The sequence below is a fragment of the Melospiza georgiana genome, chromosome 4 (genome assembly GCF_028018845.1).
Source record: "Melospiza georgiana isolate bMelGeo1 chromosome 4, bMelGeo1.pri, whole genome shotgun sequence".
Lineage (NCBI taxonomy): Eukaryota > Metazoa > Chordata > Aves > Passeriformes > Passerellidae > Melospiza > Melospiza georgiana.
Genome location: NC_080433.1, coordinates 14,781,875 through 14,808,625, shown reverse-complemented (window position 1 = coordinate 14,808,625; position 26,751 = coordinate 14,781,875). Strand labels below are relative to the sequence as shown.

Sequence of the window (26,751 nt, the reverse complement as noted above, 5' to 3'; positions counted from 1 at the left end):
CTACATGGTCTGTTCAATCTTGATATTTTTAAAGCTAATTTTATTTAGGTGAAACACAGAACTTTTTACTTTTTGGTTTTACACAATGATAAATGTGGTATGATAACTCTATTGTCATCCATGGGTTAAATATTAACACTATTGCAAAGATTTGGAAGTCTGCCTCCCATGCTTAGGAATAATGATTATCACTAGCCTTCAATTTTTCAATTTTTCAGAACTACTTTTTTGCACACCTATGAAAAAGAAAGTTTGTGACTAGTCCAGAACAAAACTTGCTTCATTAGAATGGTAACCCAGCTTAGAGAAAATATTTTTATGTTCCTGCCTTGCCTTTCAAAGTTATTTTTTTCTATATCAAAAAAACTTAAAACATATTTAATTGATGCGATTTTGTAAGAACAAAACTGTGGTGACATAACTGTCACCCTTGACAGATGCAGAAACCAATAGGAAAAGATGCAAAAAAATTAGATTAGTGACTTAGTTGACAAAGATCACTGAAATCTTCTCTCAGAATTAGGTACAGTAACTTCTTCTTCAAAAAAAGATAGGTCTTCTCTAAATATCACCTTGTTAAAGCGAAGTTTTAACAGATTAACTGAGTGGCGTTGTTACATCTAGAGCAGCTTTTAAGAGTTCCCTACCACAAATGCCAGAAGCCAGTAAATTAGTAAATATAAAGGTGAATGAAACCGTGCATGTTCATGTAAAAGGCAGTAAGAAAAGTCTCCCGAGGTATTGGTTTTATACTTTTACTCAAACATTAACACAGCAATTTTGTTTAAAAGGAATTAAGTCAAAGCACATCTACAGCTTTGGGTGCTGGCATCGGTTCCATTGGAAATCTCATCCAGAGAGTTCCCAAAGCTGTGCCAGAGGCACCACTGCAGTCTTCAGGTCAGCAGCACTGATAACCAGCACTCATTACCAGTACTAAACAATTTTTTAAAAATTATTAATTACTAATTACCAGTGGAAAAGGCAGAGCCAGGGACAGACATCTGTCCCCAGGAGCTGCCAGCTCTGCTCCGTGTGTGACCACAGGTGGTGACCCTGGTGCTGCAGGAGCCAGGGGAGAAAGACAAAAGAAACTGAAAGCTGTAGTGACAGAAGGCATCCACAATTCAAGTCTCATGAAAGTAACTTTAACAGGCAGCTCTTGGAAACATGACTCACTTTCCTCCTCTGGTTTGATTCCTGCTGTAGCCAGAAGACATCAAGAGGAGGCACATGAGCATTTCTGCCAAGTTAAAGGTTATGACCCTTTTATTGCCATTTTTGAAAACTGCAGCACCTGACTCAAAGAGTTATGATATAGGCTGATAGCTGCAAACCTTGGTAGCATTTCCACTATTCAAATTCACAGTGATCTTCATGCAGAAGTGAGTATTAACAACATGAAATCCACTCATTCTATTGTTTAGGATAACAATAACTTTAACCCCTGTGGTACTCCATAAATCATGACGGTTTTAAGTTAAACTTCCTTTTCTATAATGGTTAAGCAACAATTCTTTCATTGAGCAAAGTGTTACACATAAAAAAGGAAAAAACACCAGTATTAGATTATTATATTACTGTAAATTCCAGAATGTACTGCTATAAGGAATTCAAAACAAATTACTACAGCAACCCTTTAAATAAAAATGGGAAACAGTGCAATAGCTATTAAAGACCATCCACAAAAAAATTAAGTGAAGCTGAGTAACAGACACAAGCGTCTGAAATGCTGAAACATAGTTTGCTTTGCTCTAACACTGGAAGATGACTGAAAACTTCAATGAAAATTTTGTCTGGAATGTGAAACTTTACACATGTATCTAATGGAAGATGTTAACTTTTACAATGCAAACAATTCTAATTGCACTGTCCATCATCTAATTACACTTAATTTTTTATTACGATTTTTATTATGTACATGAGTTATTCCACAGTGAAGTTAGGTAAAACAGCACAAAGAGTTGCCCACATTAGAACATGCTAAGTCATGCTGTTAAACACAACCATTGAGCAAAGCGGTGTCCTTTTCATCTGTTTTATGAAATAGGTTCCTAACAAGGAAGAGTGCTCTGAGTTACAAAAATGTTATTAGGCAAGTGGGATATTAAACTTACATTCCTGCTAATGTAAAAGATCAGGTTGTGATCTAAAACCTTATTTATTCTTTAAAATCAAAATGCTTTGGAGCAGGCCCACAGATGGCGAAAAGAATATTTGTTGGACATAAATATACTCTATAAAAACCCTCCTGAAAAACAAAGATGCTACAAGAAAGAAATTACCTGGAGTGTCTTGTAATGGTCTTGATGTGGAAGCACTTTTTCTTTTTTTTCCTTCAAAAAATCCATTTCTAGAGCACTATGTTTTTCCAGCAAATATTCCAATTCCTATAAAGTTTGTAAAATAAAACACTTGAAATTACAAACATCTGCAAATTTTGAAAATACAGATTCATTAAACCATTCAAACTAATTTAATTTCTGATAACTGTGATATTTGCTCTAATAATTATTCCAGAGATAAAGGGTTGTGCAAGAAAAATCTGACTGCAGTCTTTTAATTGGCACAGTATTTTACAAGTGTGAGGCATTTAAAACCCAAGGCATGTCTCATGTATAAGGAATGACCCATGTGAAGTGGCCAAGGTGCCCTTTATAACATCCTCTAACTCCTTCTGAACCCTGAAGGGTTCAGGCAGCTGGACCTGTTGTCCCAGGTCCCTTCCAACTGGAACTATTCTATTCTGTTCCAATTATTTTTTATATTTTTAGTATCTTGCTCTGCCTTTCTGCTCTTGAAAAGCAGCATATTAAATGTACTGTCAGCAAATGTTTTCACTGAAAAGGCAGGAATCCTATGACATTTATGCATGTATGCAATGATCTCTATCTACATCTCCAAAATGAATAAAATCTTAAAATATTCTGGGATCTTGCAGAGAGCCACTCTGGAAACCTGCCCAATATGAACCTATGGAGAGGAAGGAGAATAACACCACTGACAATAAACTTCGAAATTATTTGCTGTACAAAGAGCTAAAGATTTTTATTTTTCCTTAATGCAGCCATTGCTGTTGGACATTGCTGGCACCCTTTCAGTTGCTCAAGAGCAATTATTCCTCCAAGCCATGCAGGAAGCCAGTATAGAAACAAATGACCTGCCAGGTCACTGCACAGCTATTCAAACAAAGGCAGGACTGGGAGGGTCATGAGGAGGACAGAAAGAGCAGGTCTTCTTAGTTCAACCCTGCTTTTGGACAGAATAGTCAAAACAGTTTCAGAGACTTCACTGGTGAGATAGAAACAGACAGTGGATCACCAATCTAAAGCCTCTCTCTCAACCTGTCTCCTCTTCCAGTTATTCACCCTCATTTTCATTTCCAAAAAGATGATTTCTCCTTCCCCAGCACAGCTTGAGGCCTCCCAAGAAACAGTATTAAGAATAACAGAAAGTTAAACTCACTCTCCCATGCCTCAGTGACCTTTTGCTAACTCTAGATGTGTAACTGCAGGCACAGCCCTGCTTGGTGCTCATATTGTATTCAGGTCAGAAGGAATATGAAGAATTTAGCTACTAGAACTCCCATCCCCCCAAAAAATCAAAACAAACATCATGCTGAGAAAGCTGGTATCTTCTTTTTTTTTTTTTCTTCTTTGTCCCCTTTTATTTATCAGTTAGGCTAAAAAAGTTTTGGGGTTGTTTGGGGTTTTTTTCTGACAGTTTACAAAAATTCAGCCTAAAATAGACACCAGACCTAAAACAAAAAGTATTTCAGCTAAATTGAGTGGTGTGCCCAGTTCTGGCCAGTCTCTAGAGAGCATCCAGAAAAGGACAATGGAGATGGGGAAGGGTTTGGAGCACAAATCTGATGAGAAGAGGCTGAGGAAAAACAAAGACTCAAGGGGACTTTATCTCTTGTAGCCAGGTGTGGCTGAGGCTCTGCTCCCAGGACAAAGGGACAGGACAAGAGGAAATGGCCTCAAGCTGTGCCAGGGGAGGTTCAGGTTGGACATCAAGAGGAATTTCTCCATGGAAAAGGGAGGCAGGCCCAGGGAGGTGGTGGAGTCCCCATCCCTGGATGTGGCACTCAGTGCTCTGTGCTGGTGACAAAGTGGGGATCTGGCACAGGTTGAACTTGATAGTCTTGGAAGTCTTTGATTCTAAATTTGGCCAGTTTCTCTGGAATTTGCCTAATCTCTAAGAAAAAAATTAATTTCAAATAAATTTTAAACCTCTGCCAGCTCCACCTATATTTAATTCCTATATAAATGCCAAATGTTTTCCTTCAAAATGACTATTCATACCTTTTTGATTTTTAGCTTTTCTTCTTCAGCACTGCAGAGCTTGGTTTCAAGGTTTGCAAGAGCTTGTTGAAAGCAGCTCTTGGGTTCATTTGTTCTTTTTGTCTCAACAGCAGCTAAAGCCTTGTCTTCAGTTGCATTTGAAGAGGCAACTGGAACATCTGCTTGAGCCTAGTTCGGAGGAGAAAAGTGGAACTGAATCACCTCTCTCAATGCCTCAGGGAAACAACCTCTCCTTGGATTAGTCATTCCATGTTCGCAACGAGTGCACGCTGCAATCAGTGGTAACAGAGAGGGAATACAAAGGGTTTGGGCTAAAATAAATATCTAAAATAAATATCTCAACCTTAGGCTAGACTAACAGACTAAAAGAAATCCAGGCATCTCTAAACATTTCGTGACTGCTGTTCCAGTAACTGTGGAAGTACAGAAAACAGGTGAAGCACTGATGGTAAGCCCACACTTTCAGAAAAGAACACAAATAAATTTGTTTAAGATGTTTAAAACATTTTGTAGTATAGATAACAAAATTCAAAGCTTTATTTCTCCCCTTAAAAAAAAAATAAGGGAAGGGGCAAAAACTTGTTTTTTTCACCACAAAAGAACTCCAAGGAAAGAACTGGTACATTAATTCAGCTGCCATTTTTTCAACAACCTGAAAGCCAAGCATGCTTGAGATTTGAGTGGTGAAAGGAACATCTCAGTGTCTTTATTAAAGAGAGCTTTGACTGATCTGACCTCATCCACCCCCTAGTACCCTTTATTCCAAACATACATTTAGATAATGCATGGTCTTTCCCATAAATATCTCTCAAATTATTCAAATAAAGTAACAAACAAAGCTGAGATCTTGACTGTACATGAATATATAAGACACAGCAGAGAAAGCAGACAGAGAGAAAACTGCAGTTTGTGCTTTGAATTCTCCTGTAAGAAGGAAAGGGGAGCCATATGTGCCAATTCCATGTCTGAGTACTACTCAAGATTAGAGTCTGGCACCACCAAAAACTGTGAGTATGGAACCTGTAACAGGGAAGGATTTTTTTACCTGAAACCTCAAGAGGCTTTGGAGATAGAATAATAAAATACAGTTCTAATAACACCACCCTCTAATAGGTATAAGAATATTTTATTTTAGTTTTCTGCCCACCTTTTTCCTTTTGCTTACTCCTTAGTGCAAAGCCATCTCCATCTCAAAATAATGTTAAAGGACCTGCTCCCAACTCCCTTCAGCAGGACTTGCTGATAAAGTTTTTTAATTTGGACTATTTCCTGCATTACAGAGAATTTATAGAATAATGGGTCTCTCAGTAGCTGAACAGAACAAGATGAGAAAAACTGAAACATGAACCACAACTAGAATTTGCACACGCACTTAGTCTGAAGTAACAAAGTGTATTTTTTATTTTTCTGTTGGATTACCTAACTAAATTTCTTTATAGTTTTAAAAAATACCCCTAAGCCTTAGTGTTCTGGAATAACCCAAGTGCTCTTTCCAGAGAACACAAAAGCTGAAATTGCTGGCCTAGCTCAAACGAGAAAGGTTGAAGGTTATTCACTGTTCGCCAAAATTTAAAAAGGCAGGATCTGTGGTGGCTGAAGAAAATCACTTTTTGATCAGACTTCCAGTAAAAGAAATTTACTTATCAAAACTTTGTCAAAGAGCCAGATGAAGAGCCTTCAACACAGAAAATTACTGTGGCTGGCATCAGTCAAAAAAGAAAACAAACACTCCTCACTCTCAAGAAAAAAACCCATAACTTTTGGATTTATGCATTTCTTTGATATCATTTGCATTTGGTCTGATTTCTTCTTCACTTTTACAGGCTTTCCACACTACATTATCCTGGGAACAAACAAAACATGATAACTTATTAATTAATTCATTCACAATTTGTGCCACAGACTTTCTGGAAGTGTGAACATACAGATGCCCCTCAAAAGAAAATTATAAGGCTCAGTTAAACCAAAACCTGTATTTTGTGAATTTTGTTTAAATAGCTCTAAAGAAACGAATTTAAATGATCAGAAATTGAAAATCTGACTTAATCATGAAATTCAGCAGCCTTAAGACTTGATAAGTCTACCTGAAGAAGAAAAAACCAAGGAAGTGCTGAAAACAGGAGGGTTTTGGGTTGACAAATAGCCCAAAACACTGATTGCTACAGAGTGAGAAAGAGCCTTTTCTAATTGAAGTATGTGCTACCCCACATCCTGAAACAAGGAAGTTTACAATGAATTAACATGTCCAAATGGGGCAATTAATGGCAGTAAAAAATTCAGTAGGGTTAATCTATTTAAGTCTCATCTGCAGAAGCTCTTGTGATTCTGATAGAATTCCTATGATAATCTCCAGGCAGAAAGGCTTTTTCTCTCCTTGCTCACCTAGTTGTTTAGTTGAAAACTAAACATTTTCACACCCCAGAAAGAAACAAAGCTCAGTTCTCAGCAGCAGAGATTAAGAAGCCACAACTAGACCACCAAAAAAAAAATCTACTTTAAAAGTAATGGGGAAAAAAACAAAGTAAAGCAATTTAACCCCCCCTAAAATTAATATAAACATAATTAGGTAAGGATTAAATGTTAATTATTTAATCATAGAATGGTTTGGATGGGAAGGGACCTTGAAGATCATCTTATCCCAATTCTCTGGCATGGGCAGGAATAGGATTCCTTTCACTAGACCAGGTTGCTCAGAGCCCCATCCTTGAAAATCCTAAAAACCTAGTTGAGAAAACATACAAGTATGACAAGCTTTAACAGTTTTTTTTTTTTTTTAAGGCAACCTTCCTGCTGAAATTTCCTTCATACATGGAAAGAAATGAGCATGGAAATCACCATCAGCATGCCTTTAACTTTTAATAACTCCAATACAGTTATCTCTCTTGCAGTTCAGATCAAAGTAGCATGGTTTCCATCAGTTATAGGTTTCATAAACAATCTAAAAATCATTTTACTTCAAAGTCTGCATCACAGAAATCCAAGGACCTTTTGCCCTTAAAAAGCATTTCCACCTAAATATGCACAGAAAAGATGCAAAATTGATATTTATTCCATTGAGTGCTCACACTGAAGATCAGAAATTTACCTGCTCTTCAGGAACAGCTGGATTTATCACACCCTTGCCTGTTTGAATAACTGTTGTCACATTGTCACTTGATAAAATGAAAGGGTCAGAAGGAAGCAGGCAGGAAGAAGGCACAGAGTGCTCCAGGAGAACATCAGCAGATCTATGGACTTCAGGTACTAGAAACAGAAAACACACACAATATGAAGAAACACCCAAAAATTAGTTTTGTTTCTGGAGTCCATGCCTAGAAAAACCCATCACAAGTCTAGTCATAGCAATGTAAGCTTATGTACCTCTTATAATTCAACTTCACTGAAAAGTAATTCACTTAAAGTGCCTGTGTTTTTCAGTAGTATCGACTTAAGGACAACCAAAATCATAATAAATTTAGACTTACACAATAAATTCAGTCACAATAAATTCAGACTTTTAATTTACACAGAGGTTTTACAAGACAGCAGCTCTCAAAAGGATCAGTTTTAACTCTGTCTCTTTTGATTCACACAGCCTTACAGCTTCAGCATGATCTGTAAACAGTATCAATCTACAGGAAAAGTATACTCATAATTTCCCAAGTTTTATACATTTTTAAGTTAAAAAAATCCACAAAAGTCTTAGAAGCCACATACAAGCAGCTTGTCAAGACACACACTAAAACAGTTTTATATTTTTTAAGAGATGAAAAGACAACAAAGTAAATAAGTCTCTAGCTAATAAACTTGAAGTGGAATCAACTCTGGACCAAGCGCTCTTCTATACCAAATTAAAGTTATACTATAAAAACCTTCAATCAGCATTACCAACCCAGCACAACAGAAAATCTTGGTTTAAAAAAAAGACATAAACTAAACAAATGAAATACAAAGAAAGAAAAAGAGAAAGTTTTGCATACATTGTTAATTTAACAGCGAAGTCCTGCAAACTTTGACACCGTCATCTCCAGGTGTGTCTTTGCAATAGGCAAAAACACACATCCAGTTGTTTCAGAAAAAGCAGCTCCCATTTTTATTACAACTCTGGCAACATGTAAAAGACGCCACTAGCCTGGAGCAAGGCTCAGCCTCTGGATATCCCTGTGTAATACTGCGCAAGTACTCAGCACAAAGCAGAGTGTATAACTGGCCTTAAGGCATTTGAAAAAACACAATAATTCCTGGCTCCAGGCACTCTCTGTCCCATCTTCTTCAGGTGCCAGTTCTAGGATTCAGGTATAGTACAGAGGAACATGCAAACCACATTGAATGAGAAGAAGAAAGAAAATACACCATGAGGCAGAAAAGTATCAGTAAGGGAACTGCAATGATAGTAGATCTGGACGTGGCCAAAAAAATTGGAAAAAAAAAATCACAGTCCAGCAGAAGATGGAAACTTGGCTAAAAAGCTTAGAGGAGAGTATTTCAGCAAACAGAATGGGGACCAGTATAGGTAACTGCATTTTAACAGTTAACTTTTCTCCAGAGCTGGAAACAGGACTTCTGTGGCTTTCTTTTAAGTACCTTAAGATAAAACTCCCCCCCCCCATTCCAAATGTCTCCTTTCAAAGGCAGCTCCCAATAAAAATTATCTACTCTGTTCAAGTGGCAATAAAGTGACATAGAAGATGATCTCTTTGTATCTAAACAAACCTTAAATCTTCAGCTTGATGCTATCACTTAATGTCCTGAGTCTCAGTTTTAAATCAATTTTCACCTGATTGAAAAACAGCTAAAATAATATACCAGGCAATTTCTGACCATGATCCTTGTGATGAGAGTGCTCAACCTTTGGTGAGGATTACCATAGCACAGGCATAGTTCACATATAAATAATTTATCACAAAAGTAAAAACAGCCATGGAGACTGGGCACATATTTTAGGGCGTCCAATCCTAGAGATAAAACTCCATTTTTCAGGTAGTAGAGTTTTATGTGGAATCTTCTACAATCAGGTGGAGCTTTCAGTAGTTTTATTATAGTAATGAATGCTTTGCATCTTGAAGGGGAGAAAATAAACCAGAAAGAAAATCCCCACTCCTTAAGTTGTCAAAATGAAGCCTAGGAAATGAGGATCAACCACTGGTGAGCATTTCTGAACATTTTGGTTTAAAGTTTTCAACTAAACACATGACCTTGCAGAAGACAAGAAAAGGTGGCAACTCTCCAAGGTATCAAACATCTTTTTTTACAAAACCTTCTTTTCACTTTTCAGCAATGCTAAAGATTGATAAATTAGACATTCCTAGAACTGCATGTGCTATTTCTGTAATTCAAGCTCTCTTAATTCATTCCTCTTGTGTATATACTGGTGAAATTGCGTTTAATTCAGCTCAAAATTCGCTTATAAAGAGAACTCCTAAATCATTCCTGCTTACCATGCCTTAGCTACCATAATGGAACAGTTTCACAACCCCTGAAACAAAAACTTGCCTCTGTTGGAACTACCAGACCTGACTTCAACAGGTTAAGTCTGATGAATTTTCAAATAAATTTATTGTTCAATGATCAGAGCTGCAGCACTGTAGAGAAAAGACGCATTCACACAATTACAGGTATATCAAAAGTCATACACCTGAAAAGGCTGAAATAGGATGCAGATATAATTAGTTGCCAGAATTGTACCTTAAAAGTATCTAAAAATTTCTGAAGCCCAGGCTTCCCAATATTAAGAATATTCTGTCGGAATTTTCTATCTAAGAACTGCCAGAACCGTGCAGTTTGTTAATAGCAGCAGAGATCAGGGGCAGCCTGCAATCTTGCTAATGCAAGGAAAATTCTGTCTTTATGCTGGTAATGCAGCTTAAACAATTATTAAAATTTCCTGGGGCATCAGAAATTCTGAAAACAAAACCAAATGGATGAAGATGAACTGTTAAGTCAACATTCCAATTGAGTCTTATCCTTCATACTGAGTTTCAGAATGAAGACATGAAATATCAAATGTATCACATGGGTAATATTTACTGACTGGATGTTAGTTATATCTAGCAATTAAGAAGAAATATGACAGCAGGGCTCTGAGAAAAAGACCATATAAAAATTATTTGACATATTTTTGTAGATGGTTGCAAATGACTTGTAGTACAGTTCCCCTACATGTAGGTTTCAGCTGTTAAAAATGAAAGACACCTCAGAAACAAAATCAAATTTCCTTCCACAACTCCCCTTTCTTGATTTTATAATTAAAGGACACTTTCAGTTATACTGCATACACTGAAAACCAAATCCCTGAACATTTTCATTAAAAGTAACATTCAGGTAGAAAGTTTGAGTTTAAAACTGGTTTTTTGACCACAGTGGGAAAAACCACTCTGTTGCACTCTCAAGATGATTTCTGGTAACTCTTTCCCATATTTTATTCCTCCAAGGCCAAACTATTCTAGAAGAAAAGGAATTGCATCTACTATCCTCACATTTTAAATCTACAGCCACGTGGTCCATACTACCAAAACAACAATAAGAAGCCCAAGACCAATTTCAAGGGCAAAAACTGCAATGAAGTCACCATTGAGGCCTTAGAAATAATTTCTGAATTCTGCCTGCACACTGAAAAATACAGCCACAGGCTTCAGTGTTTTGTTTTGTAACTTCCAAACAGCAGACATGGAGGAAATTCACAAGATTAAGAACTCCTCTGGAACATTTATCAAATCTTGTGGGTATGCAATGTTATCACCCCCCGAATTTATCAAAATCACCCCAATAGCCCCATAATACATTTGAATTTTCCAGCAAGACTTACTAAGAAATTTGTAGGGTAAGAAAGTTACATGTTTATATATACATAACATTGGGCAGACAATTCAGTTATTTCTGTTACTAAAAACATCCACCTACAAGTCAATGCCCAAGAAGCACTTGGCCAATACTATTAAAACCTTGCCTATTGCAACAAACTAATTTATTCACAGCAATATTTGCATGATAAAGTCACATAAAGATTCTACAGTAACAAAATATCCAGAACACAGGAGTTTTCTTTTCATTTTGAAATGCTTAAAATACCTTGGTATAACTTATCCTAGACTTCTGTGTCACTTAAAATCATACAAAAAACTTCTGTGTTATGTACAAATAATTTCAATTCTACACACTTTAAAGGATTTTAATTGGACTTCACTGACAGACACTGCACAGCTCTATTTGATTTAATTTATTAAACACATTAAAACATGCTACTGAATTTCAGCAGTATTTTTAAATATCAGTCAAAACGACAAGATGAATAATAAAGTTATTTGGAAAAATAGTGTTTATTTAGTATTTGTTTTCCTCTGTTTCAATGACAAATAAAACTAATTATTCTGTAAGAGATAAAAGCTAGAAATAAATTAATAAAAACATTTTAAGAGCATGATTTATAGAGAGCTCATGTTAAGAAAAATCCCTGCCTTATTTTGCAAAATTTATTCTTCACAACAATACAATGTGGGTTGTTGGTCATTTTTTCCTGGTGCAGTAAAAGTGCTGTTGTGCTTTGTGAAAAGAGTGAAATCTAGACCACAAGAAAATCAGTTAAGACCTCCATAATGTTTTTTGTTCCACTGATAATATTAATTTATCAATAATCTTCTATCAATTTCCTAAAATCCAGACAGGCACCAGGCACTTGTATAAATTAACACAACAGTTACCTAATGTTTCTGCTTCTGCTTGAGATAAAGAATATGTAATATATTTTTCAACTATATAAATTGCTTAAGTAAAAACAAGCATTCTCTTCCCCAAAGCAAGTAAAAGACTTCATCACAATCCCATTTTTAACTTTTTCTGTTTTCCCACAATTTGCAACAGATCTTCCACACTCAGTAGAAAAGAATAACCTTTGAATGAAGAACTTTCATTCCTTTTCTACTGTATAAACTGAATTTCTCTTTCATTGCTCAATAAAGTTTAACTTTGAGAAGTGCAGCTTCCCAAAATAATTGCTCAGGAACATCCTTATGATCAAGTTTTGACTGCTGGCTATTCTTTTATTGTGCATTATTTTACTGTATACATCCTTCTAAGCCCTGATATTTACAGTGTGGACATAAAGAAAGGAGTAGAAAATTAAGATTTTTTTTTACAGTGATTCTGTCAATACCTGTAGGAAATGCTGCCCAAGCAATAGCAGGAGATGTGGTCTGCTTTTCACCATTTCCAAACTCATAACTCTCTGCTGCCTGGAAACAAGAAGAAACCATTACATATTTTACACAATGCTATAAATGTCCATAAAATAGTTGAAAATTGTTAAATTTCAAAGCAAAGTTATCCAAACAGCATACCTCAAATCCTCCAAAGTCATCATCATCCATCTTTCAGCAGGCACTGGAACACAAAAGAAATCTTGATTTTAAAACATTTTCATAACCTCATCCCCTGCTCGCTCAGAAATGAGCATTCAGTCCTTCCCTCCAGTCTCATCTGCACAGCCCAACTGAAGTCTCCATGATTTGTAAGCCCTAAAACAGATCAAGGGGTCTAAATAAGAACTTTTTCACACAGAGGATGCAAGGCCAAGAATTGCAAGATATCGCTTAAGAAGCGCTTTTTTATTGATCGAGCAAAATACAAAACATTGGGTGTTTTACAACAGAACTTAAATATCTTCAGGGGAAAACATAAGCACTGCCCATCAACATAGTCCAACATCTTTTGAAAGCAAAAATGCAGGAAAAGCTTCCTCATAGAGGAAAATATGAAGATGTCACCTAAATGTTATATCTAAATATTTCAGGTATAGCAAACAGATCACCAGTACCTCAATAAATGGTACTAGAACCATCAAATAATCTAGTCTGGATATATACATTAGAATAAACAAATAAATACATAAATATGTCTAGGAAATAGGATTTCTGACCACCAGATTCCAAAATGAAGGGTTATCTTCACTCATAAGGAAAACAATCTATCTTAATGCAGTCGTGATCTACCATGGACCTCGTATAGTTTTGTGTTTATGATTTAAAGCACAAAAAATATTTTCCATTGTTAAGTTGCTTTTCCAAATCAGCACTGTGATTAAATCCAAAAAGATTTCCTGCTTCTCCCATATCTTCTTAGCTGTCTGGCAACATCAGAACAAACTGCAGCTTGGAAAAAAACTGTGGTGAATTTCTGGAAATTCTTCTGCTACCACAGAGGTCCGTCCCTAGGTTTCACGGAGGGAGTGATTAAGATTTTACAAACTGATCAGCATTTTTGACTTGTAGCCCTGAATTCTGTGGCATTTGGATATATTTATAGTTAAATTGCAGTTCCTTTTAAAAAAAAAAAAAAAGGCAGGCAAAGTTACTCAGCTAATGAAACTAACTCAAGATATACAAAGCTGTTGAAAGAAAGGTATTATGTATTAATAATATATATATATATATCTGTAATTCTGAGAGGTAAATGAAGGATGATCCAAAAAACCTATGAGGACTTTATAGGATGTTAAAACGTTTATAAAGCTAACTGACTTCAGTTAAAACAGTCTATAGGATGGATAAACTTTCATTACTGCAGAAAAGATGGAAAGGGACTGTTTACAAGAGATTTACAAGAGGTTCAGATTGGATATCAGGAAGAAATTTTTCCCTGTGATGGTGCTGAGGCCCTGGCACAGGGTGCCCAGAGAATCTGTGGCTGCCCCATCCCTGGAAATGCCCAAGGCCAGGCTGGATGGGGCTTGGAGCAACCTGGGCTGGTGGAAGACGCCCCTGCCATGGGACTGGGTGATCCTTAAGGTCCCTTCCACCCAAACCCCTGTGATTCAATGACAAATCATCACTATCACAGTGTAACTACAAATATTTGTCTAAACTGAAGTATTGTTCAATAGCCTCATGTGGTATAAGAACTAAGTATCTTTCTAGGGACTAGGAGGGGTTTTGTTGGCTCTGTGTCAGCTGGGTTTTGAGTCAGTTGGGTTTTGGATTTAGCTGGATCATTTCCCAAGAGACAAAGAAGGTAATTGAGTATTTTTCCAATCAGTGTTAAGGTTAATTGGTCAAACATTCATGCAGTCTATCAACATTCACAGCTTTAACACACAGCTCAAGAATGCAGCAAGTGTGTGCACAAATGATGGATGGAGGTTGTGTGGACAGCACAGGACTGCAGATGGAGACAGCACAGACTGAGAATGTCACTGTATTCATGCCACATTCTGGGGAAAACCACCCAAACCAGACTGAGGATTGACACAATCACTGCACAACCCAGAGTTCAGGCACCAGGCAGAGCAGCCAGCTGGAGAAAGTGAGCCTTTAGAAAGGCAAACAGGTATTTGATCTATCTTATCTGCAATACATTCTGTATCACATCAACAGGTCTTACAGGCTCTACACAAAGTTCCTTCAAAGCAGATTTTCTCCACAAAGTGCATGAGACATTATTCCCATCATCTGAGAACTGGCTCTGTCTCAACCAGGGAAATTACATTCAGCACTGTATTTTAAAAACACAAACTGGAACAAGTTCAGAGGAGTTCAACAAGAATTAAAGCAATTTTGGAAAGGCATGCTAAAATGGAGAGTCTCTAAAAAAATAAAAGGCAAACAAAAATAGAAAATATGTAAAATCATGTTCTAAGAAGTGATTAACTACTTTGATTTCTCTTCAAGTACAACACTGACCTGAGGCAGTAAAGACAGAAGGCCCTGAAAGGAAAACATGTGAGGATTTCCATTTCTCCTTCAAGAGCATTTATAAGAAACTATGCATAAATAAAACAGAACTTTTGATAGGGAAAAAGAATGTAGGGCAGAAGAAAAACTGGAGACCAACCTGTTATTGAATCCATCATCTTTTTTACAGCATTTCATATACAGTTTTTTAAGCCTGGTAAGAATCCCAGGACTATTCTGACCTAAGATTACCTTTAACCCCACGAGTTTTAAACACAGACATTTTGTGGCTGTAACAGCGTGATTAATTTATGAATTATTCCACATATCACTCCAATGGAACAAAAGATAAACAAACCCCCAGGAACTCTCTGTAGTACCAATGGTGTTTTCACACCTAGATGCTAATCCTCCAATTCCCAGTTCTTCAGAAACCCCACAGGAATTCCAGGCCAAGTGATTCCCCCCCAGGTGAGTGAATTCTAGGTCTGTGTGCTCTTTAGGTGTGTATAATATATATTCATACATGTGCTTGCACCTCTGTTTCTAAAGGAAATCCTGATTTGTTTCCATGCTTTGATTGCTGTGGACAAAAAAAAAAAAAAAACCTAAAAATACCAGAAACTGGTAAATTCAACGTGTGTCATAAATATGCAGGCAGCAGATTAGGATAGAAAGCATGGAATAAATCCTGAGGGATGCTGATATAAGGCACTTCAAAAACTCAGAGGCTGAGGTTCTCTTCAGAGAATGTTGGTGCAAGAGCTCTTGTTAGGCAATGCATTTCCCAAAATATGATCTCTTCTTGCATAAAAAGGGAGCCTTCTGCAAGGAAAAGGGCCACATCAATGCTATGGGAAATTTTAGAAGAAGAAATATGAGACATTCACAGTCCTCAAAGTACATGTGCATTTAGCTCTAAAAATGTATTAATAATGCATTATAAATTTGACTGATAACAATGCCGAAAATCTGACCAAATACAAAATTCCTCAATTCTATCCCTTATTTTCATTATGTAAATGTATTTCTGGTACAAATAAATAACAGAAGTAGCCTAACACCTCTCCTTAGAACTGCAAAAAATCTGGGAGCAAGTTCTTTTAATCAACCATTTATTCCAAAATGGGGAATCAGACTTTTCTTTCCTCACTGGGTAGGAAATTATTTGTGGCACCAGAATAGGAAAGAATACATTAAGTGCTGACAATCTCCAGGATTTGGAAAATACCAGAAAAAGACAAAACAACCCACACAGTCTTACCATGACTAAATGTGGTCTCTTGAAATATGCCCGATACTGGAATTAAGTAACTGTAAAATTGGGCAACAAGAAGTCAACCTCAAAATTACAGAGTCATAGAAATTATGGTTGGAAAAGACACAGTAGGTCATCCAGCCCAGGTCATTTCCAAAACATTGCAGTTCTCAGACAGCCATGTCCTAAAAGGCTTGAGAAGCTCTCCAGTCACATGCCATGAAAGGAAGGAAACTTTCCACGGACAAGGAATATGCAAGCCACTGAATTTTGAGAAGGTTTTATCAACAAGCTTGAATCCACCAAATGGAACAGTGAATTCTGCCAAAATTCAGACCAGCAGGTCATCCAACCCAAGCTCCTGCTCAAAGCAGGGTCAACACTGCATTTCAATGCTCAAGGCTTTCTCCTGCATGGCTGGTAAGGCTGCATGATGGATTTATTCAGAAGCTCACGATTTCCTGTGCCAAATCCAGTCACCAAAGCCTGGCCAGCAGCTTAAAACAGCTCATGAGAACTTTGTGAAATGTGCTTACCTAACAGACACACCAAAAGCATGTTTTTATACACAGGAAGATCAAGAGCCCTTACCAAGAAATAAGGCAGAAAAATGTAAGCTGGGGGAAAAAGGCTTTTCCATTCCAGCAGTTAGGGGGAGAAAGAACATTGTAATCCCACCAGAAATCCTGGTATTCTTCATATGCAAAAGGCAGAAGTGGTGGAAAGACCAAATGGTGAATTAGGAAGAATTTCTCATTCACATCCACCTCTGATAAGTGAGAATTCAAATTAATCAAGTTTTGATAACCTAAATTTGTCTAAGTAATAGAGATCTGATTCTGCCAGGTACAATCAAGTGACTTCTGTACAACCTGCCCTGTAAGTCTGAGTTTGAGGCCGAATTTTGTACATTTTAATGGAACACCTGACAGAATATACTGCTTTTTGTTTTGTCAGAATGGTGTGTGTGAAGCTGCCTGAGGGTGGGGCTGCTGCATTTGTATTTCTGGCAAACCCCAGGGTAACTCCCTGTCTGTGACAACCTATCAGTTTTATTTTTATTCCTATATTTCCTAAATGCCTCATCTAATGTGTTCAGTCCAGGATAGGCTTATTAGTTGTTCCTTGACAGGACATTATATAGGCAACGGCATTTGAAGAATAAATCTTTGGCCAAAACTGCAGGTTCCAAAAAGTCTACTCAGGATAAGTATGAGATGTAAAAAAAAAATAAAATAAAATAAAGAAAACAAAAAGAAAACAAAAAAAAATCCCAATAAAACAAAACTAAAAAGACATCATTTAGAAAGCATCTACAGCAGCAATACCTTTGTGATAAAGAGCAGGGGAGATGACAAATTTCTGTATCACCAAGATCTAACTAGCTCACATGCACTTTTCCCCATGGCAATCACCAAAACTCCAAGTATTCCTTACAAATTTTAAAATTCAGGAACAAACTTCCTTCTTTTTACCCGGCTGATACAGGCTTTCCTCCTGCTCTATACCAATTACAGCTGCAGGATAAGCATTTAGCATCTTAAGAACTTATAATAGTATAACTAAGCCATTAATTGGAAGGTCTTTTCTAACCTAAATTATTCTCTGATTTCACTTCCAGTACTGACTCAATAATCACTTAGTACATTACTTAATGTTAAAACTTTTCTAATAGAAAAAAAAAACAAAAACCCCAAAAAAGCCAGCAGTTGCACACCCATCTATTTTGCAGTAGTAGTTGCTTATATTACAATTTATTCCATTCAAATTTATGGTATTTTTAAGAAAATATTAAAGCCTGGCCCATTGTAATGAATTTTCTTCCACAGCCCAAATAATGCAGCTCAACATTAAAGTAATCACAATTTAGTTTGCAAAGTCTTTCAGGACAACTCATACAACCCAACCTGAAAGCAAGGCCAGCTCTGGCACTGCCTAAAGCCACACACAGTCAAGCTCAGAATATCTGCAAGGACTGAGACCTTGGTGTAAGATGCAGCAGCAGCCAAGCACTGGAGAAAACACCCTGAGAATTTTCTTTTCCTATTCACATTTCAGGTCTACCCATTGATCCATTTATTCTGAAGAGTTTCTAGAAGGTTTCAATGCTTAGAGATGAGAACAGCAAAGGAGGAAAGGGGAAAGGGGAAAGGGGAAAGGAAAAGGACAAGGACAAGGACAAGGACAAGGACAAGGACAAGGACAAGGAAAAGGAAAAGGAAAAGGAAAAGGAAAAATATTTTTTTAACCACTTAGTCCTGTTGTCAGGAGACCCCCCGAAGTGAAAGATCCAGTTCCTGCAAAAAGCTTGTAAGATTCCATATCCTATGATGGAATGTTCCACACCTAGCATCACCAATAATTTTGAAATAACTCTACTTTCACATGCCAATGCTGCAACAAAACAGTTACAGAAAAAGCTGTAGCATTTGTATCAGCTTCATGTAGCAAGACCGTTTTACACAATTTGTAAGACTTCCATAACTGCCTTTCCCAATGTTAAAAGCCTTTTTAGGAGGAAAAAGAACCACATTGTATAAATAAACATCTCAGCTTCATACAGCCTTTATGAAAGAAACTTGAATAATCGTTAGAAATAATATTCTCATCTTCAAGAAGCTGAATTTGTATGAGAAAAAAACCTCAGAAACTCCACAAAAATTGCTATTAAGATAATCTACAAAATCGATTCCACAAAAATTTGTGGTTTAGAATTTGAGGGCACTATTCTTCAGCATATAGCTTTTGGCTTTTTTAAACCGTGAGCAAAGCACGAAAAAACAATGAAGTCCATTTCACTTCTATAGTTCAAACTCAACCACACAAAAAGAAATTAAGAGTTCTACTTTTACCCATAAGAGAAAAATGAGCTCTGAGAGCTCCTACAGAGAGGGCAAGTACTGGTTTTTAAATTCACTTATGACATAGGAGGAGGGAAACAAAACAACCCACAGCACCACAGCCTTGTGTGGAAAACGTATTCAAGAACTGTCAATTTCTCAACCATATCCTAGAAGAAACTAACAGAGAAAACTGGGAAACCCATGTTCCATGAAATTTCCCCCAACTTAGACAATCATCTACTTAAAAAATACCAGCTTCTTCTCTCTAGATATTCAAAGATGGTTTCAAGTAATACATTACCTACTCCAGCAGAATTATTAAAATACGGTATTATTGAGCATATTTCAATACCTGCAGAACCTATCTTTCCCAAGACTTAATTCTAACAATTTCAGGAACTCAAGGATTAGTGCTTCAGTCTTCTCCTTCTTAAATCATTAGTCTTCTCTATAATTGGTTTCTTGTGACCAGAACATGGAAAGGCTAGTTTTTGCTTTATAAATCACACAGTTAACCATTTTTCAAATTTCTCTATTGGCCTTCTCTAAGCTTACCCTATCACAAATATCCTTTTACTTCAAAAGCCACATTTTTACAAAATGCACATAAACTTCTGCGAGAACTCTGGCAAAGTGGATACAATTCAAACATACTGTGCTTTGGAGGAAATCCCTTTTCTTTCACCAAGCCTTCTCCCCACCCACCTCCAAAAAAAATCTCAGAAAGCAGCTTGAATTAAACTGGAATTAAATATTTGTGTTAAGTACAGCCAGGCAATATGTATAATTAATCAACAATAAGTCCAGAACAATAATCTCTGAAACCTAATTCAGACTGATGATAATCAGAAGGTCTGGAATTTAGTTCGTATTCTATAACAACAACAACAAAACACCAACAACAACAACAACAACAAAAAAAAAAAAAAAAAAAAAAAAAAAAAAAAAAAAAAAGAGAAAGGTGAGAAAAGCCTGACTTGTCATGTCCTAATTAGGTTACAAAGATCAGACACCATGAGTCCCACAAATGCTTGAGAAAAAGTGACCATGGTAGACTAAAAACTGTCTTACTTAAAGTATTCTAATTTTACTGGAACCCATAAATTGAACACAGACCTCTAAAAGACAGAGCAAGGCTGTTCTCAGAGCTGCACTGGGATTAGAACAAAACCCTTGGGACAGAACTTGGAATAGTGAAAATTGTGACCAGATATTGGAAAGGGCTGCCCACAAACATGTTGGACCTGAGAATAATCACAAGGAATTACCCTGAAGAAGTACCCTGCCACAGAGAATCATTCCTGAGGATAATCACAAAGAATTTGACTGGACATGGCCCTGACCCACCTGTTCTAACCAGATCTGCTTTACACAGTGGTTTGGATTAGAAAACTTCCAAATGTTCCAAAAACTTCCAAAAATTCCAAACTTTCAATCCTTCCATGGATGGTCTATGTTGCAATGTATTCAGTTTAACCCACAACAGTACCATTAAAAAAAAAAGTGAATTCACTTTTGACATTGTTCTTCAGCTGAGCCGTACTTGTAACTACCAACATCTGTCCAAGACCATTTATGACTGGGTTTGCTGATAACAGAAGAACCAACCTCAAGAAAGGAGCATGAAAGGGAAAGAGTAGCCCTAGAATCTTCAGTGCTGTATGAGGAATAAAAGGAGTGAAAGCCTAATGAAATAGGGAGCCCACAGGGAAGATGGAGACAGACTATTGACAAGGGCCTGGAGTGACAGGACAAAGGAGAATGGCTTCACACTGACAGAGAGCAGGTTTAGGTTGGATATCAGGAAGAAATTCTTCCCTGTAAGGGTGTTGAGACCCTGGCACAGGGTGCCCAGAGCAGCTGTGGCTGCCCCATCCCTGGCAGTGCCCAAGGCCAGGCTGGACAGGGCTTGGAGCAACCTGGGATAGTGGAAGGTGTCCCTGCCCATGGCAGGGGTTGGAAATGAATGAGCTTTGACATCACTTCCAACCCATGATCTTATGTTTCTAAGAAATATTTTCATCATGAGTTCAAAGAAAACCTATCTTACAGAAATGTTTCATGAAAAAGGCTGAGGTGAACTTTTGGCATTAAGGAAAAAATATCCCCACAAGAAAGCAAAACTGCACGGGGATGCTTCTTCTTTGGAAGCAATAAATTACTTTGTAAATTCATTAACTTATTCAAAACCTTTCCTAGGAATCATTAAATGGTACAATTTGATCATGAACATGGCAAGACAATTACAAATAACAACTCTTTTTCCCAAAAAGAAAAGTCTAGCGCTTCCTAATGAACCAGTGGCTCTTTGAGCCAGGTTCAGTAGTCTCAGCCTTTATCTTCCTCTGAACAGACACAGTGCTTTGCAATTCAGGGCTTCCCTCTCAAGAGAAGAGCTGATACCAGTTCCAGAATTTCATACAACCAGTCACTCCAACTACATGCTTGATTTTTCTTCTGTGAGTTAGGAACACAACCTTTTTACTCAGAAGCAAATAGAGGATACAGAAACACCTCCTGTTAAGAGTTTGGGAATGCCAGAACAAACTGTGGCCTTTCTTCTACAGTTCATGTCTGATAAACTAAAGAAATGGAGGGTTTAAAAGCAAAAAGAAAGGGTCACATGTTTCAAATGGATTCCCACTTAAAATATTATTGAGCTTCAAGAACTCAGACTGAACCTGAAATTCTCCTGCTTCTCCGTGTTAATAAGCAGCATTAGCAAATGCAATGAATATTTTTACCTGCAAATCACAGTAATGTGCTTTAAGAGAACTTAAAAAGAGGTGTCTGCACAATGGAGAAGCTTTCAAGAGTAAAAGGCACCAAGTTCTGCCTCAAGGGAACTTTGTCACAGAACAGGTATGTGAAAATAGAAGGTTTGACACAATCTTAGTAACAGTAAGAGCATCACCGCAACACAATTTAATGTAACAACATGTCAAACAAAAATCTAGGTCTTTGAATGCATGTTCATATGGATGTGTGGCAACTTGCACTAATAAATGTCATTAATGTTATGAAAAGAGTGCTCAAGACTTTTCACATTAAAAAGGAATATATGCTTCACAGTAAAAAAAAAGTAGAAAAAAACAACTAAACAAAACCAAACCCAGGGTAATACCAGGTTTTGGCACAATGCAGTACCTAGGAAAATCTGGTGCTGAGTGAATCACTTATTCTAAAAACCAACACTCCTTCACAAGAAGAAGAATCTTTGAAGTAAAAAAAGAAAAAAAAAAAAACAAAGAAAAAAACCTTTAAAAATTCTGTAGATCATCTTGTCATGCACTTAAAAATGAGGCTTTTTTCTCTTATTAAAAGTAAAAAAACAAAACCAAAAGAACCCAAAGAACCAAAAACCTCCACAAAATCAGCATCACATGGTAAGATAGGATTATACTAAAGAAATACATTATTTAAGATACGATTGTACTAAATAAAAATACACAGCATTCTTTTATCATTCCTCTATGTCTCCCAATGAACTGGAAGACTCACTTTTCCAATTAATAAAACAACTCTCCTCAGCTTCCTCCAAACCCTGAAAGCACAGCACCTCTCACAGGGAAAGGTACTCATTTCAGGCAAGAAACAAGACACTAATCTATTTCTCTGACATTATGACATTATGTCTCGGATTTTCAAGTCTTCCTGATTTTATAGGAGTCAGTTGCTGGTCTTGAAAAAGAAAACCTTAAATAACACTGATAATATACATTTTGCCCCAATCACCAATTAGAAATTCAGATTTTATGGAAGTTTAATGCAAAAATTAAATACAACACAACTGATCATTAAAAAAAACCCTTTTAATCCTTTGTTTGCAAGCTCTAGCTATACTGTTAGAAGCAGATCAAGGCCAGATATTACCCTCCCTCCCACACAGAAAGAAGAATGTATCATTACTGCACCTTTTGCTCCCTTTATTAATACTTAAAAAGAAGACTTGATGACTTTCTGTTCACATATTAAGCCGATTAACTTGATTTTCCCTGCTCTCCAAAGAGATGGTCCAGGTCATGAAGAAGCAACTCGCGATGTGACTTAAAATTCCTTTTCATATGACTCTTATGAAGCAAACTGGAGAGGTTTCACATTGTCCAACTCCCAACTCATAAACAAGTAAAATCAAAATGCTAATGTACTTTCTCCAACAGAAAACACTGCTGCCAGAATGTCTGTGCACATTATCTTTCCTTTTTTCATCTTCGTTTTTGGTCTGCTCCTAAGCGTGTAACGCAACACTTTCCATCACATGACCTTTGACCAAATGGATATTATCATAATTGTATGTTCTCTGTTGCAATCAAAAAATATAAAATATTTATTCCTCACAGAAAGGGCTGATTGCCATCAATGCCTTTGTAATATGCTGAGGGAGCTGCAAACAGAGATTCCAGATTAAACCAGAGCAAAAACAGGATTTGAGTTCAACACCTACATGCTTTTCTTTTAATCAGATCACAACACTTTAAAGTAATTTATCACTTCAGATTGATTCTTTATGCCTACTATGCATTTCTAGAATACAGCTCTTCTCTAAGGCCCAAAGCTTTTGACAAAGATTTGTCAGAACTACCAGGCCCCTCTCAGAAAGAGGGAGATGTTTCCTAAAGGGTTCCAGACTCAGCAAGTTACTGAGATGTTTCCTGAGAGATTCCATACTCAGCAAGGACATTCAAGGACCAATTAAGTGAGGAGGGCACATACCAAGAATATCACAGGTCAGTTAACAATTAAGCAAAAATTATTTCTCATTCAAGAAGAGTTAAACTCCCCTCCCAGCCCCAAACAAACAGACAAAACCAAAATGCTTCACATCTTCCCAGTTTAAAAGAAACCAATTGTTCCTCCTCCCAGCTAATTTATTTTAAACCACAATTTTGTAAGTCCTCTAAGACTTTTGCTGAACTGGAAGCAAATGCATGCCTAACAGATATTCATCCTAAAGTATAAAACTTCCAGGCATGCAGAATACAGGTAGGTACAAGAACAAACGAGTAACAAGTTGCAGTGGACAGTTATTTATACAAGCACACAGTGAAATTAGAAATAATATACTTGAGACTCTATGGAATTATTTAAGGTAACAAGGGCCTTATGTATTCATGGCTTTTGACACCAGCACTGTTTAAAGAGGACTACTGAAATTTATTCAAATTACTATGGCTTCTGGCAATGCTGCGAAAACCAACAGAACCTTTGGATTCCAAAGTGCAAACTACACACGACACGTAGAGTGATATCTTTTAACTATGTTAATTACTGGGCAATTACACAGTCTTCAGTCAGCAAAATTCCCAATGAAAACAAGTTCTGCTTGACTAAAGTCAGCAAGAAAAAACTTGAATATCACAACAATAACCATTAGTGCCCTACACTTGCACTCAATAGTAATTAAAAAAAAAAAAAAAAACCTCATTTAGCAATTTAAAGTTTCAGGTGATAACTATAATCTTCTGTAGAGGCTTTGACAAAGAAATGTATGTGAATGGCCAATCTCAAGCTAATCCAGCCATCTTCTAAAATATATGATTGTAAAAAAAAAATCAACTGAAAAGCTCACAACTATCCTCCTTCACTCATCATTAATAGGTTATTCCTGCCATCAAATGACTAGTTGCACACTGCACAATTTACACAGAAAATTATTACTGTAAAGCATTTCACTAAATAGGAACAAAGAGAAAACCCTTTTAAATGCCAAAATAATTTTAAGAAATTCAAACCCAGTGCATTTCTTGAGAGCAGCTGCTCAGGAGGGAGCCTGGCTGGCTGGCACCAGAATTCTGACCAGGAGCCTGCCTGTTCTAGTCTGCCTAAGACTGGCACTAAACTCAGCTCTGAGACTGCTGGTCTCCTTTCAGCTTTCCCTCACTTTTTATTTGGTGTGTGGGTTTATAATTCAAACCTTCTGGAGGAACCTGGACTGGATTAATAAGCAAAAACTAATCATTAGCCCCTGCTGTACCAAAGACAATGTCAGTGTTCCATCCTTTGTTAGCTTTACCAACTTCACATGTTCTGCAGTCATGTGGAGTTAAAACAGGTTAAATACAAATAATTTTTAAATGCAATAATTTTTCCATAGGATTCAATGCTGACATAAAATTTAACATAAAAAAATCTTTTTTTAAAAAACCCCCATTAAAACCCTCATTTATTAACTAGAGACTCTAATCAGATTATGGTGTATTTTACACCATGAGGAAGTTGGAAAGACAACCATTTAAAATCAAAATGTATTCTGTTTTTGCAACAACTTTGTTAACTTTTTTCCTTTTTTTAATTAAAAATTATTCAAGAATGTTAGAAAGATAATTATTTCATTTCTGAGTGTGTTTTACATATATTACATCTAGATTAGAACTTGTAAAAAGTGATTTACATTTTTGTAACTATTTTTGAGTACTCTTGCAACTCAGTATCCATCTGCTTTACCAAAAATATGTCTTTAATACAATTCACATCACAATAACTCAATAAACTAACCTCTTCCATCTTTCCTTAACACACCCTGTAATACATTAAGACAATTTAGCAAGCCAGTATCTTGCAAAAACATTTTGAAATCTTTTACTGATAAGTTCATTTTTAACAGTATTACCTTGGTCCTCTATAAATATAAATTACAAAGGTGGTAACTTCTAAAGGTATGCTCTGAAAATACTAGGGATTTACACTACATTATTTCAACTTGCTATAATAAAAAATGAAAAATAAACAAATACAAAATAAAACCCAAAGAAACTAACTTTGCTCAACTGTGAAAATACCACTGAGGCAATACAGGTGTGTGTACCTAGATATAGATATAGATGATATAGATATAGATATATAAAGACAATGAACACACTGATTTTCAGATAGTTAAACAAAAGGATCTATGTATAGCAAAGTCTTCAGGGCACACAGTCAATTTAAATGAAAAAGTTTCCAAATATAAGTATAATTTGACTCAGTTTTTGAAATTTTCAAGCATATTAGTTCTTGTCTCTTCTCCACTTAAAGACTCTTAAATCAATATTGTTCTTTCAACCCCAACAAGAGGGCAAGTCAGGAGTTTTTATAAACATTAAAGGCAGTTCATAAGTGCATTTGTAAGGATAATTTAACCAAATACCAGGTGCATTCAATATTGATGGAAGTTAAATAGCTGTATCACACACTTTCTGAGCACTCTTTAATTAGAAAAAGTATTTATGAAAGTCCTAAAGCAGAACCTATTTTTTAGCTCTCAAAAATAAATTTCATCTGGTCTCGGAGCATCAGTATCTCATTTTATCATTCATCACACTGTGATTAACCCTAAATTTCTGTAAGCATATTTTTTAAGTGGATTAAACAAAAGTGGTTTTGAAGTTCTCAGTTTCTGAGACCCCCTCCAGAGTCAGTTTACAATGCTACTGTCCATCAGTGCTAAACAACTGAGAATCCTTCCAGAGCAAGTTTAGAATGCTACTGTCCATCAGTACTAAACAAATGTGCAGGAACTTTTCCAGAGGAAAAGAAAAAAAAAAAAGAAAAAAGGGGAAAGGGGGCAGAAATTTTGGGTGAAAATCAGAGGAAAGGTGACCAAGGCAGATATTTCAGTGGGAGTGTGTTACAGCCCACCCAACCAGTACGGAGATAGATGAAATATTCTCTAAAGGACTTGAAGTCTCACAGTTGCTGGCCCTTTTAGTTGGTGTCTGCCAGAA

At 36.5% G+C, this 26,751-nt stretch overlaps 1 protein-coding gene across 2 annotated transcripts in view; it reads right to left on the bottom strand.

Annotated features, from left to right (window-relative positions):
- Positions 1 to 26,751, bottom strand: part of CCDC91 (coiled-coil domain containing 91) — a 112,576-nt gene that overhangs the window by 77,174 nt on the left and 8,651 nt on the right. For both annotated transcript variants that reach the window (XM_058023525.1, XM_058023524.1), the window contains exons 2-6: positions 12,620 to 12,662; positions 12,436 to 12,514; positions 7,393 to 7,550; positions 4,308 to 4,475; positions 2,286 to 2,390 (exon numbers count right to left, since the gene is read on the bottom strand). In XM_058023525.1, coding sequence (XP_057879508.1) covers positions 2,286 to 2,390; positions 4,308 to 4,475; positions 7,393 to 7,550; positions 12,436 to 12,514; positions 12,620 to 12,649 — 540 coding nt within the window. In that variant the 5' untranslated portion in view covers positions 12,650 to 12,662. The remainder of the gene's footprint in view (positions 1 to 2,285; positions 2,391 to 4,307; positions 4,476 to 7,392; positions 7,551 to 12,435; positions 12,515 to 12,619; positions 12,663 to 26,751) is intronic.